Source organism: Mytilinidion resinicola (genome assembly GCF_010093595.1).
Source record: "Mytilinidion resinicola strain CBS 304.34 unplaced genomic scaffold BDZ99scaffold_17, whole genome shotgun sequence".
Classification (NCBI taxonomy): domain Eukaryota; kingdom Fungi; phylum Ascomycota; class Dothideomycetes; order Mytilinidiales; family Mytilinidiaceae; genus Mytilinidion; species Mytilinidion resinicola.
Genome location: NW_022985453.1, coordinates 421,994 through 437,267, shown reverse-complemented (window position 1 = coordinate 437,267; position 15,274 = coordinate 421,994). Strand labels below are relative to the sequence as shown.

At 51.1% G+C, this 15,274-nt stretch overlaps 6 protein-coding genes across 6 annotated transcripts; 5 read left to right on the top strand and 1 right to left on the bottom strand.

Moving 5' to 3' along the window:
• Positions 1–941: 941 nt before the first annotated feature.
• Positions 942–1,538, top strand: BDZ99DRAFT_524148 (uncharacterized protein; the record flags this gene model as incomplete). The annotated part of the gene is made up of 3 exons (XM_033725870.1): positions 942–1,073; positions 1,121–1,316; positions 1,372–1,538. 3 exons carry the CDS (start codon positions 942–944, stop codon positions 1,536–1,538), a joined length of 495 nt encoding a protein of 164 aa, XP_033572867.1.
• Positions 1,539–2,340: 802 nt separating this feature from the next.
• BDZ99DRAFT_479926 (uncharacterized protein) lies at positions 2,341–3,219 on the top strand (the record flags this gene model as incomplete). The annotated part of the gene is made up of 2 exons (XM_033722296.1): positions 2,341–2,596; positions 2,663–3,219. The coding sequence occupies 2 exons, from the start codon at positions 2,341–2,343 to the stop codon at positions 3,217–3,219; spliced, it is 813 nt and encodes a 270-aa protein (XP_033572866.1).
• A 1,343-nt stretch (positions 3,220–4,562) lies between these two features.
• BDZ99DRAFT_479925 (uncharacterized protein) lies at positions 4,563–5,422 on the top strand (the record flags this gene model as incomplete). The annotated part of the gene is made up of 2 exons (XM_033722295.1): positions 4,563–4,860; positions 4,920–5,422. The coding sequence occupies 2 exons, from the start codon at positions 4,563–4,565 to the stop codon at positions 5,420–5,422; spliced, it is 801 nt and encodes a 266-aa protein (XP_033572865.1).
• Positions 5,423–6,274: 852 nt separating this feature from the next.
• On the top strand, positions 6,275–7,114 carry BDZ99DRAFT_524145 (uncharacterized protein; the record flags this gene model as incomplete). Its single annotated transcript, XM_033725869.1, has 2 exons — positions 6,275–6,566; positions 6,621–7,114. The coding sequence occupies 2 exons, from the start codon at positions 6,275–6,277 to the stop codon at positions 7,112–7,114; spliced, it is 786 nt and encodes a 261-aa protein (XP_033572864.1).
• Positions 7,115–7,689: 575 nt separating this feature from the next.
• On the bottom strand, positions 7,690–8,533 carry BDZ99DRAFT_479924 (uncharacterized protein; the record flags this gene model as incomplete). Its single annotated transcript, XM_033722294.1, has 2 exons — positions 7,690–8,231; positions 8,275–8,533. The coding sequence occupies 2 exons, from the start codon at positions 8,531–8,533 to the stop codon at positions 7,690–7,692; spliced, it is 801 nt and encodes a 266-aa protein (XP_033572863.1).
• Positions 8,534–11,898: 3,365 nt separating this feature from the next.
• Positions 11,899–14,887, top strand: BDZ99DRAFT_524142 (uncharacterized protein; the record flags this gene model as incomplete). Its single annotated transcript, XM_033725868.1, has 6 exons — positions 11,899–12,301; positions 12,353–12,644; positions 13,179–13,678; positions 13,737–13,849; positions 13,892–14,296; positions 14,363–14,887. The coding sequence occupies 6 exons, from the start codon at positions 11,899–11,901 to the stop codon at positions 14,885–14,887; spliced, it is 2,238 nt and encodes a 745-aa protein (XP_033572862.1).
• Between the last annotated feature and the right edge of the window lie 387 nt (positions 14,888–15,274).

Sequence of the window (15,274 nt, the reverse complement as noted above, 5' to 3'; positions counted from 1 at the left end):
TGTTGCTGTTTTACCGCTTTCAGGGGGGCCCTGGCGATTTTCAAACTTTTTAGCAGCGATGTGGACATCCCTAATCTAATTTGCAGCGTCTCGAGCTTTACATCCTACCCCTGTAGCAGCTATTGACGCTGGGGTGGCACGACAGGTAGTAGAGGGGTACAAAAGTAATGCGGATATCTCCAGTATCAAAGAATCAAATATTTCGATACGATCCAAAATCCCAAGTAGCTAAATTCAGTGAAGTTTACCACAATCTTTCCACATGTTTTAAATGCTCAGATACCCCAGGACCTATTAACTTGAGTGACATAGGATGTCAAATTCGACGCGTCGCAGACCTCACTCGTGGACATACACGCTTCGATCTGCTATCGAATTGCTTAAGTCATCGAACGCGGAAATGTCCGCATAGCTTTGGCAACGAGACCGAACAATTCAGCTCCCTCAGGACCAACTGCGATTATCGGTGTGGAATGTAACAATCGAGACGCTGCATTCCTCTCCAGGGCATATCTAAGATCTAATAATAGGTCTGGGGAGTATATGCTCATCTAGGGAGGAGATATACATTGTCTAGAGCATGAACATCCTACTTCGGTAGCCTCAGTTTGTGCTGGGGTAGCTTAGATATTAGTAAGGCTTCGCAAAACCAATCTTTATCTCTCCGAAATTAGGCTGTCGGCATGTTGACTGGTGAGCGCGTAGTCAGATGAGGCCGCGCACGCAGAGATGCATTGCTAGGTCACGTGCACAAAGAGTCCCCATTCGTGAACGAGCTCTTGCAGCCGCACGCACAGCAGACAGCAGGCACAGCCAAAATCCTCCAATGCCTCTCCACGGCTCATCACAGGCTCTCTCCTTGTCTGCCACCTGACGGCCCCTTTCCGTCCTATACATCCTCCCTTCAACTCTTGTTTTGAGGTCCGCCGACGACCATCACCATGGAGTGTCCCCGCCAGAACGATGAAGCCAGCCCGCAAGAGACCCTCGAAAGGTACATCAAGATGCTGGAGGGGAAAGAGGAGGAGGAAGAAATGCTACCGGATACCGAAAGAAGTACAAATACACATTCTGTATACTCTACACTGTGCAGCTGCTGTGGAAGATGATTGCGCCGAAGATCTGCACCGCCGACATGAAGCAGATTCTCCTCTGGAACGACCATGTGCTCGGGATCATGAGAGACACGCCCGCTGCGTTCGGACGGCCGTGCCCAGAAGACGCGACGGAGCAGCATAAGGCGGCGCTATCAGCATATCGAAAGTGCGACCTCGCCGTGTTTTTGTTCTTCGATCTGCTACAGCGTGTCTTGGACGGTGAGTATGCCTCCTCCAATTACGTGGTGAATAGGGCTGACGGTCGAGGCTCCAGGAAAAGCAGAGGTCACTTGGTGCGCCTTCCACCCCATTCCATCTCTCAAAGTCTGGCGCAACGACTCCGGTACCCGCGAATACACCCCCTTTCGACATGTCGTTTTCCGTATACGAATTGGCGCCCTTGATCCGATATATGACCCTACATACGAGCAGTTTGGCTAGTCGCACTTCCTGTATTTGTGGTCCGAGTGCGTTGAGTCACGAAGTAAAGACAGCAAAGAGCCCAAACCGGTCAACGTTGCCCAAGAGCGGGCACAGTTCCCAGCAGGCAGCTTCTACGCGAAGCTCCTAGACTGCACGTGGAGCGCGTTGAAAGACTGCGCAAAAGGGGAAAATTTCACATTCGGAAGATTACGTAGGCTGAGCAAGGTAGAGAGACAGGAAGCGTGGGATCATGTTGTAGAGGCCGTGGAAATGCGGATCGATGTCCTCTGCTTGCTACAAGACTCGACAGCGTAGATCAGAGGCCTCGAATGCTCAAATTTCTCTTATCTTACCGCTGTCTGCGCAGCCTCAGCATGGTGTGAGTCATTTGAAGAAATGCTCAGTGCCCATGGTTGCGATTCTCGTTGAAGTTCAATCCATTCTGATCGGATACTCGAAAAGGATGTCACAATGGAAACGTATGCATATAATGCGTCACGACGCTGGTCATTTCCACGAAGCTGACGTTGGCAGAGGTAACTCGAACAGTCAAGAAAATGAGTGTAACGTACACGACGACACGGACTTCAGATTAGTACGACCGCAAAATGACTCTTCATGACTTGTAGTCCCAGGCAAGGTCGATGGTGAATCGTCCTTGCCATCGAAGTCATTCCATGCCTCAATATATAGACCAGGACTATTCACTTCGTTCTTCTCCACAGACATCTACCACTGCCAGCACTCAAATCCACCCGCAAAGAACCCATATCATTTATCCAGAACCATCCACCTACTATAGCCTATTGTTGCAACGATCATGCCTTTCGACCGCGATGTGCTTCGGGAGTTCGACGCTGAGCTGGCTCGCGTCTGGCATTTTATCCTCGAAAGCATATTTGAGAACTGTGTTCCGTACGCAAAAGAGACCAAAGGCGGGTTCCTGGTCTCCGAGATAGCGGGGCCAGGATACGAGTTACTCACGAATGAGGAAGACCTCCTGACCTTCACCATGGCCAACCAGTGCGACAAAGCTGCTCACGTTCTGCTTCCGATCGTAAGGAAGATGTTCGGAGGTACGTGCAAAAAATACTCGTAACGCAGCCTATTACAAAGGTCCTCCACTAACAGATCGATTATAGACAGAGGCAAACGAGTCCGAGTTTCACGAGTCGATGTCACGCCTAAACGAGCATGCATAGAGTTCTATCGAATCAACGACAGTCGTGCTCGATCCCACACGTTTATTCAGATTATGATCGGCAAGGAACAGCTGGTTATCGACCCAACCAAGGCGCAGTTCGGATTCCAAGAGTGCGGGTTGTGGCTGCGCGAATTCCTGAAGAGTTACGGTGTACACCACGAAAACACCAATCCTCGCACCTTTACGTGGGAAGAGCACCAGAAGGAATGGGAATCGATCGCAATGCTCGCCGACGGTCTTGCTGTTGAAGGCGAATACGATCTCAGATTCAGCCAATGCCTTGGTGAGCGCTTGGGCGAGGCATACGATGCCTGGCGTCTCCGCCTCGGTGATGAGTTGAATGCTGTGGAGGTACTCAGCAGAGCAAGAGAAAGTAGGGAAAGCTTTAGAGAAGCTGTAACGAAGGTGGTAGATGATGTGCTTAAGGAGAAGGGAAAAAAGGTGTGCCGCTTTCCTAAGAAGAAGAGCGACGATCTTGTCGGGGAGAGTACATAGCGGGAGCATTGTGATGCTGGTTTGAGAACTGGTACGGACCATGGAGTCATGCTGGACAGAATCCTTTCGAATGCACTAGACTGTCGAGCATCAGAGACTTCCTACGATGACTTTGTAGTTATGTAGTAGAAATTTGTACACACTTTGATAGACTAGCACATACTCAGACGCTGCCTGAGGCACCATGAGAGATGATTCGCACGCCCAGAGGGCCCATGCGCAAGTATCGATTTGGAGTCATTCGCGTTCGTCAGCTACAATATCGGCTCTACAGCGAATACTCGTGGAGAGATGCCTCATCCGCCAGGGGTCTTCTAGCATATCCTTTTCAATCATTCTTAAGCATCTAAAGCATCTGTGACAACATGACCTGGCTAGAAAACTGTCTGAATTTCGCGCAGTCTAATATACACCATGTAGTCTGCTGCATCTTGCATCGGACCTACTTGCCCTGTTACAACACCTCATGCACCATTAGCGTGCTGGAAAAGCATCCGAAAGCCTGTTCTACATCTCACTCTCTTCCACTATGACTCCAAAATAAGTACCTGGATTTCCAGGATTAGATACAGATCGTTGGGGAAATGGCATAAGGGGTTGCGCCAAATTGAGAGTACCTGGTGAGCTCCAAAGCTCTCAAGACGTAGGAAAAGCGCAAAATACGGTGAGCAGAATTGCCGCATGTAGAATTTCCTTGACTACTCTCCGGAACTCTTCCACTAGGCGTCTACCCCTGCTTCTCCCCATGCTTCAATCGCAATGGTGCCATTTCATCCTTTCCGTCCATGTCTCCTCTAGCAGCGCTTCGGACAATGTAGCTGCGAGTTCCAGGGCCACGCGAGATCGTATCCTTCTCGGCGCGTCTTATGGGGTGGGGAATGGCGGTTGCGGCGAAGCATTGAGTGGGAAATATTGTCTGCAGCTAGCATTTTGTGAGGTAATAGGGCCTGCAGCGGGCTGGTCTCGAGACTCTTTCAAGCAACCCTACGGTTCGAGCACTCTCCTTTCAGGGGGGTTGCTTTGCTGTACGTTCAGATATCTTCGCGCGCAGATGTGTGATGCCGATGAGGTCGAGGAGGCGGCGGAGGCACGGCATTCTGACGATACCGGAAGTGATGATACTGATTTGCGGTGCTCTGAGGTGGTTGAGGGCTACGGTTCGAGGTTTTGTGGTGGTGTTGGACTCGCAGTCGGATGAAGGAGGCCTGTGCGCCAGCTTCACTCATTTGTTGTGGCAAACAGTTAGCTCAACCTCAGCAGCAGCCACAGACATTACCGTTACAACTCTCGATTCAGCTTCAGCATAGCGCTATAACTTCTCACAATCATCTCTCATAATCACGATGCCTTCCCTCGCTTCCCCTCCTTCCGCCGACGCCGAGTTCATGCAGTTCGCGGCCTACTTCCTCCTCGAGCTTTTTCTCACGATCCGCCCTGAATTCTTCCCCTTCTTCTGGAGCGCCATATACTGCGAGCGCGCAGTCGGCGATTGCCGAATTGTCAGATATCGTTGTCAGCAGGCCGGCCAGTGGACAGTACCGCAAAATCTCGACCCGCAGATAGCGAAAGCGTTGCTGTGCTTTACTATGTGCGACGATGCCCCCGTGGTTTTGGCTCTGATCCTCAATGATCTCTTCGGACGTGTGTATATTAAACCTTTAGGTCATTGTGTTTATAGTTATACTAAAGTGTAAATGTAGACGAGACTATCGCAGTGGTTACCCTTCGTGTCATTCCCAACCTCTGGCTACTGAGGCACGGAGAGTTAGTAAGCCCGCGTCTGGGCGATATAACGAGAAGCCACACAATCGTTAGAGTGGGACAAATGGTACTAGACTTAACCGGCTCCCAATTTCTCCATACCAAGCCTTGGGGACCTTTGGCCGACTATCTCCAAGCGTACACGCAAGACCCCGACCATCCGTACCTCTTCCAGCAAATGAGCCTAGACGAAAAGTGGCAAAATATGCCTAAGAATGTTGGCCGAGACTATCTTAATGCCATCGTCACTCTTCTGCGAGAAAGACTATTTGCTACGTACAAGGCATGGCTAGAGAAAGAGGGGCTATCAATGAAACAAGTACTATCCAAGGCACATAAGAGAAAAGAGCTGATCGAAGCGCTACGTCTCTGCGCGAAGACTGCCGCCGTGGAGTGCAAGGAAGAGTGGAAGAAGAAGTACCCGGAGTGCAACTTCGGATGAGGGCGCAGTCAGAGATGGGAAAAAGCAGAGGAGGCCTCCTTATTGCACTATAAGGAGGCTAGGTGGCTCTGGCAAGATGGGGGAACCTCAGCGCCGGGCCCGCACTTTTACGCAGTGTTGGGGATAATTAGCCTCTGCGGAGGTGAAACTAAGACGGGCCCAGTCTTTGGTGAGTTCTCCTGATCGTCGGTATCTTATTACTTACTCTGTTAGCATCAAACCGTTGTTTGAGGGCCTTCATCACCATGAAAATTCTGTAGAATAATGAAATGTCCCGCAGACTTCATATTGAACTGAACAATATCTTACTACTTTTCTAGCATGATGCCGTCGTTTAAGATGCCCTAACCCTATGAGAATCCTCCGGGACGATGTAGTAGCCTGAGGATTCATATTGAACTGAGCAGTAATCTACTACTTTTCTAGCATGATGTCGTCGTACGAGATGCTCTAACCCTGTGACAATCCTTCGGGACGATGTAATAGTTTGAAGGCTGCATATTGAACCACGTGGCATTGTACAGGTTTTCCAGCACAATACGATTATTTGGGAGACTCGAATTCCTTGGAAGGATTTATGGTCGTATGTACTAACAGCGAGGCTTCAAATCGGAAAGAGTATCGTATTGTTTCTATAGCACAATAACGTTGCCAGAGGTGCCGTAACAAGAGTACTCAACCCGAGCCACAGCACTCCTCGACACTATATCCTAATCGGATCTGTGCTAATCGCTGAAGCTACATTCACCTCTTATCTTCTACCCCGCTATCACAACAATCGCGACCAGCTTCATTTTCTCTCCCTTCCACTTGACACCCCAATCCGCACCCGACTACCCATAGCTTTGAACTATGGCGAACCAGTCCAAAGCCACCCTTGTACGCGATCGAGTCACGCCAAAGCTGCACATCGCTCACCAGATTTGGGAGGTCGTTGCGCGGGCGTCCTTCGGACAGCGCATAGTCCAGGTCGAAACCACAACGCCGGAGGAGCTGCGAGCTGTCTGGGCAGTAGCTGAGGGTCAATATGGGTGCCCACTACCTGAGGAACTGTCGCGAGAAGACCAACTTGCGTTCATATCATACAGCACTTGCGACGAGGTGTCATATATATTCCTTGAGCTCTTGAAGCACCTGCTGGGCGGTAAGCGCTCCAAGGCGCGTTAAAAGACGGAACGAGTGCTAACAATGCGTGTAGAAGACATAGAGTCTATCTCTTGGTGGCGCATCCGCCCCAAACAATCGCGCAAAGTGTGGATTGGCATGGAGGACGACGAGGAAGAGGAGCTCTACGACCACAGCCACCTCCGCGTCCAGCTCGTCGACGGGACGGTCCTTATACCAGATTTTACGGGCTATCAGCATGGCTGGCCATTCGAAGTGGTGGAGGCGGAGGAATACTATCAGGAGCGCTGCGAGGAGGGTACGGAGTCGTGGGAAGTACCTGCGGATGACCAAGAGCACCAAGAGTACAGCTATGCGGCGCAGCTTCGCAAGGTTATGGTCGAAGCTGTTGATCTGATGCGTCGGAAGGTCTTCGACGAGGCGATCGAGCTGCCCAAAGAGGAGAGTAAGGACATATCGGACATGTTAGAAATGGTCCGGGAGGAGGTGAGAGATTTCTGTGCCCGTTGGGGAGAGCACATGATGAGGGGCGTTCTACACAGGCCTGGCGGACCTTCGGCTGGATAGAGTGCGTTGAACGAGCGGAAGAGCGGGAGACTTCAGATCACTAGAAAAGCTATTCTTTCTTCCGACACCTTGCCGTTGTTTGGGGTGTCCCAATTGGTTTTTCAATATCGAGACGAAATGTACAGGTTTACGCTATATGAATTGAGCCTTCTACAACAGTTTGAGTTCTGAAGCTGTTAATCTGGATATAGAACACTCGATCTGATTCGTGAGGTGGGACTTTTGACATCACACACATTTTATTTTGTAACGTGCAGGGGTTCTTCAGATTGTTTGCAGTACTTCCAAACTGATTCTGGATTCCTTTTCCCTACTCCTTAACACCGCTTGGGGTGTCCCGGGTAGCTTTTTGATATCGAAACGAGTTGTAAAGGCCTACGCAGTGGAAATCAAGCTGCCTTCCATACGTTGAGTTCTGAAGCTGTTAATCATATTGTTAGACCTTCGATCCGGTTCATGGCGTGCCGCCTTTGACATCACGTAGATCTCACTTGTAATGCGTAGGAGTCCTTCAAATCGTTTACAGTACTTCCAAATGAGTACTCAGGCCAAGCTTGATTCTACTCTACCGATTTTTACTTCTTCTTCGTCGCTTCCCACGCATCTATCATCTCTTTCACACGCAGCGTAGACCCCCGCATTGCCTTCAACAACTCTCCTTTCGCCACAGTCCCCCCCCCTCCCAGCACATCTAGGGCCCTCGTTCCCCCCTGAATCCTCCCTTTCGCCCACTTGTTGTACGTAAGGGTAGCATTGGCGGCGAAAAGGTGGTAAAAGAACACAATCTGTTGCAAAGAACGATATCTTGCAGCTAGACGACGCATCATCAATATGTGTCCTCCAAATGTCATCAATTGCGGCGGTTGTGGGGGTATGACGGGGGCGTGAGCTTCCCAGTACTCGCGGTACGACTTTTCGACGTTTTGGAAACCAAATTGGGACCTCGTTGGGTCAATGACACGCTGTCGGCCGTCTTTCAGTGTGTAGACAATCACGGTGTGTCCACGCATGCGCTGCTTGCGGTCGTCGGTCCGGTCCTTGACGAGACGCTCTGGTTCGACCCAGAGGTGGGCGATCTCCACTTTGTCTCCTTCCTCTGCGCGCGCAGCGATTAGTACTAGTTTTTCTAGCGCAGAATGTTGGCTAAAGGTGCAATATACCTCCGAGAACCTTCACAACTATCGGGCACAGCAAGTGCGCCGCCTGGTCGCACTCGTCCCAGTTCTTGTAGGCCCATAAGTTTTCGTCTCCTTCAGCAAGCCGCGTGTAGCCGTATCGGAGGATCTTGGAGACTTTGAAGCCCTTGATGATCTCGATAGCGAACGGCGGGTCGTCGGACTGGAGGTTTGGCAGCATTTCGCGCCACAGGTCGTCGAAGAAGGAGTCGATGGCATTGAGGATGTGGTCGGGGACGGGCATGACTGTGGGCGGAGAGGGGTGAGAGGAGTGGCTTTTCGCGTGATGATCGCTGTGAGGTAGGACGGCGTTTGAGGCTGGCGAAAGATCTCAATGCGGTGGCAGAGGAGTTGAGGTGATCCGGCCTTCACCCTCTGCACCCTCCACCATGTACCTTCACCCTGCAGGACAGGCTAGTCAAGATCGGTTAACATTTAACGCTCCTACTAAGTCTATTGTTTGAATATATGGATCTAGCACTGGCAAGTTCAAAGAGCCGTTTGTGGTGCGCGAGTAGCCGCTTGACGGCCAAAACAGGGTGCAATATTCGACTAGCTCTTAATTGAAGTGATCCTACTCTATTATATCTAAATGTATGCTACTCGAAGCCCTAGGCCAAGTTAGGGCTCGAGGAGATCGACCGCAAAGGCGTAGCCTCTCTCACGGCCTTTGGCGGATGGTGCAGGCCAGGCAATGCACACGGGTGGCGATACCAGAAGCAAGCCTCGTCAGAGAGCTATATAGATACCTGGCGGTGCGAAGACATCAATTGAGGCGTATATTTAAGTATTTTGCTATCCATAGCAGTGCGTTTTCGTTGTGTCGCTGCTCACTGGCAGACGCGTTTTGGCCGCGCCCGCCGACCATCCAGGACGCCAGCCGCCTCAAGCACGGCAACTACGGGACACAGCATCAGGCAAGCGCATTGAAGAGCAGCTATGAGTCCAAATATCGCGACTCGGACTGCTTTGATGCGTCAAGCCCTCTGCGATGGCGCTATATTGCAGCCTCTCCCCGGGCGCGGCCAGCAGCACCAGCCCGCCGCCGCGGATCAGCAGCACGCCGTCGAGAATCGCAAGAACAGCGCTACAACATACTCTCAACAGCTAAGTCGCGAGAGAGACGGCACAGCAGGGCCATTGGGGGAGGCCTGTTGGCGTGGCGGCAGTCCTCGAAAAGCAAGAACAAACTTCGTTACGGCAGCCTGAGCTTCCATCAACTACAACATGATGAGGAAGCACGATATTTTCTTCTTCGAAATCCCAGACAAGCTGAGAGAATCAATGAAAAAAGATGTTGGCATATCTCAACATTCCCCAGCGAGGTGTCTCGGATTGACGAACAAGTATGAGCGATGCACTTTGATCTAATTTCCTCGAGAATAGGAGAGGGCCCTAGCATACCGATTAATACTAGGACTACCTCAATTCTCAAGGTGGCATGAAAAGAAGAAGGTCAAGAGCCAGGCTCGTTCAGCTTTTAAAGAAGTTTGTGTGCCAAGCCGCTAGCAGTTAGTCATCACGGGAAGTCACGGGAGCTGATGGCCGAAGTCCAGCCGAAGTCCAGGTCTCGTCGGGAGCCTCAAGCATGACCCCTGAAAACCCCATAATCTGCGCATAGCGGGAGGAAGTACCCCAAATGGCTTTGCAAATTCTGAGCGCGATGTAGAGGCGATACGGTGGGAATTAGGCTTCCTCTGGACTGGACGGATACGTGCTATCTGGGCCACTCCTGGCAGTGGCGACCAGCGAGAAGCAGTGGAGTTCGAGCAGCCGGATATCCGCGTACCCATACTTTGACGCAGGTGGTGTAGAGCTGAAGCTTCTGCGGAGGTGTTGAATTTGACTTGAAGTACCTCCTAGTGGAAGGAGATATCTCTCGGTATATTGCATCTACAATCAGTCGCGGGGAGTGTCCTATTGTAGATTTGATGTCCTCAAGCAATGACATCTTACTTCTCAAATCTTACTTTGTTAGAGCACCCCCTACACCGTTAAGTACGGGGAATGCTTCTAGAAAACACACTGTCCGAATCGAAGTGGGTCCAATATGACATTCGATTGTTTTCAGAAGAATTCATCGAATGATGCCTCAAACCCCCAAGCGCGACGAGCAATACGGAACGATTAGTGTTCAAATTGTTGATGAGCTGAGTAAACATGCCGCCTAGCCAAAACTCATCCCATCGGAGGTATCTTCACAATGTTGGATAGGGGAAAAGGTGTCGATGTTGAGCAGGCCTGATTTCAACCGTTCTAAAGATGACATGATGACTCTCTTCGGTTTGATATATCAAGACATGCTTCAGAGCTCTTAGACGTGCATCAATATCGATAGGTGGATGGCCTGGTTTCGATATCTGTTGATAAAACATATTATTTCTGTGACGCTACCAGCATTGGAGGTCCTCCTGCAGCTTCAAACGAGCCAGTCTTCTGCTAAAGATTCGCCCATCTAAAGTTCAGCTTTTGAGAATTGACATATGCCCGCTGATATTGTTAATAGGACAGGAGAGGCTCCAAGGATATCATAGACTGCGCAGTAGGCAAGGCAAATAACATTGATTCAGGCGTACGCAGAAGTTGAAGTTTCAGGCAGCACAAAGAATATACTTCCGATTCATCTAATGGCAGCACTGCGTAATCCTACAAACACCCCAAGCCCTCCCCCTTCCCCTCTACCCTTAGGCCCCTCTCTCTCTCCACACCTCCTTCAACGCCTCCTCTACCGCCTCCCTCAGCTCCTCCACACCGAGCCGCACAGCAAAATCTTTCACCTCCTCTACCACCTTCTTCTTCTTTGACATGCCGGCAACAACAGGCAAGCGGCGGGGGTCTGCTTGGTCCATCTAAGCTACAAAAGTTTCGAAGGCGGGGGCCCCTATGCCCGGAAGGTTGTGAACATCCGCACCAGGCAGCACGGGCGACGACATGCGGAGGGCGGCAAAGTGGGCGCGGGGGAGGGAGTAGGACTTCCACTCGTAGCGGTCGTGTGGCCATGCTTCGATGCGGGGCGCGGCCGACGAAGAAGGTGATGTGGTCGGACGGTTCCGGATGTGTTGTTAGTAGTTATTATACTGATAATTTGGCGGGAGGCGTACCCCAGAACGGCTTCTTCTCGATCTTCGCGGCGCTTTCTCCTCCTCCTGTCTCTCCCTCTTTGGGGGCTGGATCTAGCCACTCCGTGACGGTTTCGACGACGGCGGTGAGGACGTTGGTGATGGCGGTGAATCGCATTCTTGTGGTTGTGAATGCGCGTGTGACTGTTGGCTGGGCTATTAGCAAAAAGGCTAGTCAGGAGTAGGCTTGGGTAGTGCGTACAGAGAGACGGGCTATGCAGGCTGAAGAGAAGAGGTAGCGAAACGTGAGTGGAGTGAATATATTCAAAAGATGCCAAGAGATGTGGTCACTGCACCTTCTGGCCAATCAGCTCGAAGCCAGGAAAATGCTGCAATTCTTGCAATTTGCAGTAGCGTCGGTGAATAACGCTCGTGTTGACTACCCAGTGCTTTGCCATAGCTGACTTGTTTACTGCTACATCTACTGACGCACACTATACTGCCCGGCCTTCAATTCCACCACAGCGCCGAACAGTATCCAGAGATCACCATGCCAGCGCTATCAAACACCAATTCTACCGGCGCGCCTTATGCCGAAGCTGCCATCGTATGTCCAGTTCACGACGTCACCAACGGGCGTACGCCGACGTCCTCTCCCTGCGTTTGTCATATCAAATCCGCCTTCCGATGGCTCAACGGCCCCGTGCTAGGTCTCTGGCAAGCATGCGAGTCGAGTACCATCCATCTGGAGCTCTCGGGGCCGCAGGGATACAGAATTTACCACATCTTCCTCACGCTACTCACGAAGCGACCTGCAGAGCCTTGTCTCAAGGAAGCCTCCTTCTCCGGATTGGATGTTTGGCGCGCGGTGCAGAAGCATGAACGCTGTGGACCAGCGGCGACTTTGTTGCGCGGTCTCTTGTGCAAGATATTCCTCAATCGCGAATTGGATGGTAAGACGCATAAGGATCCATTCATTGAGCATGCACTGATATAAGATATAGTTCCAGTCGCCAAGATAGAGGAAGCGGCTTATGTTGTCGAAGCCGTAAAGCTCCCCAGCTCAACTGCGATCACAAATAAGAAAAAATCCAGTATCCTTGAAGGATTTCCAGAGGATAGAGAGGTGATTATTCCTGTCATCCTAGTCACGTTCAACAACAGCGACATGAGCACCGTTGTGTTTGCCCCTCTCGCAACACATCTTGGCCTCCCCGCCATCTTCCGATGGCTCGACTTCATGAGGATAGTTTCGAAGACAGTCCAGGAACCGAAAACCATGGACCTGGAATCGTGGTACGAGCAACACTGGACACCTATCTGACTGAAATACTTGTTGGCTGAGCAAGACGAACAACTGGAAAAGGAGAGACTCGAGAAGCAGCAAATTGGAATGAGGCGCAAGAATGGAGTGTCCTGGGTGGTCCAAGAGCAAGAGAAGGAGAAGCGAGCCGTGGCATTATCGTGGCACAACAAACTTGTTTGGTTCATCGAATCGTGGACGGCGCGGTCGGCAGGTTCTGCATCTGAGAATAATTTTGATCGGATGGAGACCATGACGGACGAGAGATTCGAGGTTCATACGGGGAGTATGGTAGCTATGATTAAGAATGCGTTGGAGGAGAACTAGCTGCTGTAAGAGGCCCTTAGATGCGTTGAGGCCTATCTCAGGACTCCGGCGGCAGTGGCCCGTCCCTTGAGACTTGAAGAATCAAGTGAATTCCCAGTGGCAAAGAAATCAACTCTGCGGTCTCCTCATTCTCATACATGTGAATTCCCGGTCAGGAACAGCGCTTTGAGGCCCATCCAAGTTCGTTGACACACTCCCAGTCTTAGCTTTGACCTGCAATCCGAATCCGACCACCACACACCTCCAGACCTCCCATCAACCACACCACCTCAATTCCCCACGTTTGGACACTCCATTCATGGCTTCCTCGATCCCCGCTCTATTTGCCCTTCAGAACGAGCTCCAACTCCTTCCAGCCCCCCCCCAAAACCAGCTCTGCTCAACCTTCCAATCGAGCTCCTGATCGACATTATCGAATTTCTCCAGGACAATCTCGAGGATTTCCAGGATTATCTCGAGAATCTGAGAAGCTTTCGTTGTTGCTCTAAACGCTTCGCTGAAGTTGGTGCGAGAGTACTTTTCAAAGAGTTACACGTTGCTCTGTATCTAGAATCGATACTGCGGCTCACGAACATCGCATCCCGACACAACCTTGCTACATCGGTACAGCGGGTTGTGTTTCATGGCCAAGTGCCCTTCGGTTACGAGACGATAAAGGGATGGGCAATCGCTGTTGGGAGAGCTGGGGGACAGGTTCCAAGTAAGCTAGATGAGGTATTCGTCTATGAGATTCTGAGCGTAACGACTAAATGTTTTAGGATGGAAGCGAGATGATTACTATGAAACATACATTTCTTACGCAGACGCCGAGGACAGGTCCCTCACGGCCCAAGAGAGCATGTCCAAGGGCATCGACTTGGCGGGCGCGAAGGTTTACCAAAGGTTTGATGCCACCATGGCCTGATTTACCAAGTTGCAAGACGTTGTTGTGACGGCTTACGATGAAGCCGACGATAGGTCTGCCTTTTGGGATAAGGTTAGAGAGAACATCCTCCTAACACCTACAACTTGGCGACGACGCATACTTGACGACCTTGACGAAAATACCCCAGAGGGTCGAATGCTGTGTGCGATACGGTATGACGCGAAGACATTTTACCCTGACCTTTTCGCTGCGCTTACGGAAGGATCTGTTCTGCTCACGGCAACTTTTCGAGCTCTGACAACTTGTTCGACCGAGCTACGTCGACTGCAAATGACGACGACCGGAGGCGAATTCTGGTGCCAGCGAGTCAACGGAAATAACTGGCCTCAAGGTCCACCCCTTATCCCAACACTCTATCCCGTCTTCGTCTTCCTAACCGTGCTGGACCTTAAGGTGTGGAGGGGCGACGAATAGGCTTCACAGATTGGTGAGTGCATCGCAGCATGCACAGCGCTCAAGAAACTCAACTTGCACGTTAAGCTTGCGCTCAACATCGTAAACGACACGGTGGAAGGCGAATGGCCTCGCGGCGACATCCTCGCGTGCGTGGGAAAATGGCCAAGAATCCGAAAGCTCAGCCTCGAGATTGATGCCACCCAGCCCTCCCTTATTGACTGTTTCAATAAGCTCGCAGGTTTTCTGGACACCTTAAGACTTCACAATGTTCGCCTACTGCCGACTGCAGCTCGGGAGGAGTGGGAGCTATTGTGTGATCGGTGCAGGTTACCGAGCCAAGCTCAGGAAGTGGGCTGCTGGGGATCCACCATCCGGCAACTGAGTAGAATCAAGTCACTCAAGGGAGTCGAATTCAGCGACCTTGGCGAAATCAGCATGTCTGACCCTACGGCGACGGTGTTTCGTGTTTTCACGAACCGCGAGTATGTTGAATACATGAATCAGTACGTACTTGGAAGGAAAGGCGACACCGATTGGTTCAACGCAGACCAGGATAATTTCCTGGAGACGCTTTTGGGTGGTCGGTGATAATCGAAGACCCAGAAGGCGACGAATCTTCGGATGTCGAGGAGGCGGAGGGGATTGATGCTACTGAAGCATTCCATATATACTTGGACGAGGAGAATGATGAGCTGTAAGCTAGAGAGATAGCCGCTGCCACTGGATAGGAGCTGAGAAGAACAATCAGCGTTAGGGATAGCTTCTGACAGCCAGCTCTGCTGCCTACTGTGCTGCCTACGCCACAGTAGCTGCCTACGTCTCCTGGGCCTATATATTCCTATCCTCCTACATAGCAATACACAAGAGTTCTCACCACTTTTCACCAGCTGCCAGCTTCTAAAAGGACTGGCAAGTCTGAGGGTAAAGTAGTAGGCAGGAGCACTATGAAAGCTCTCAGTCGGTCATATGTGTAAC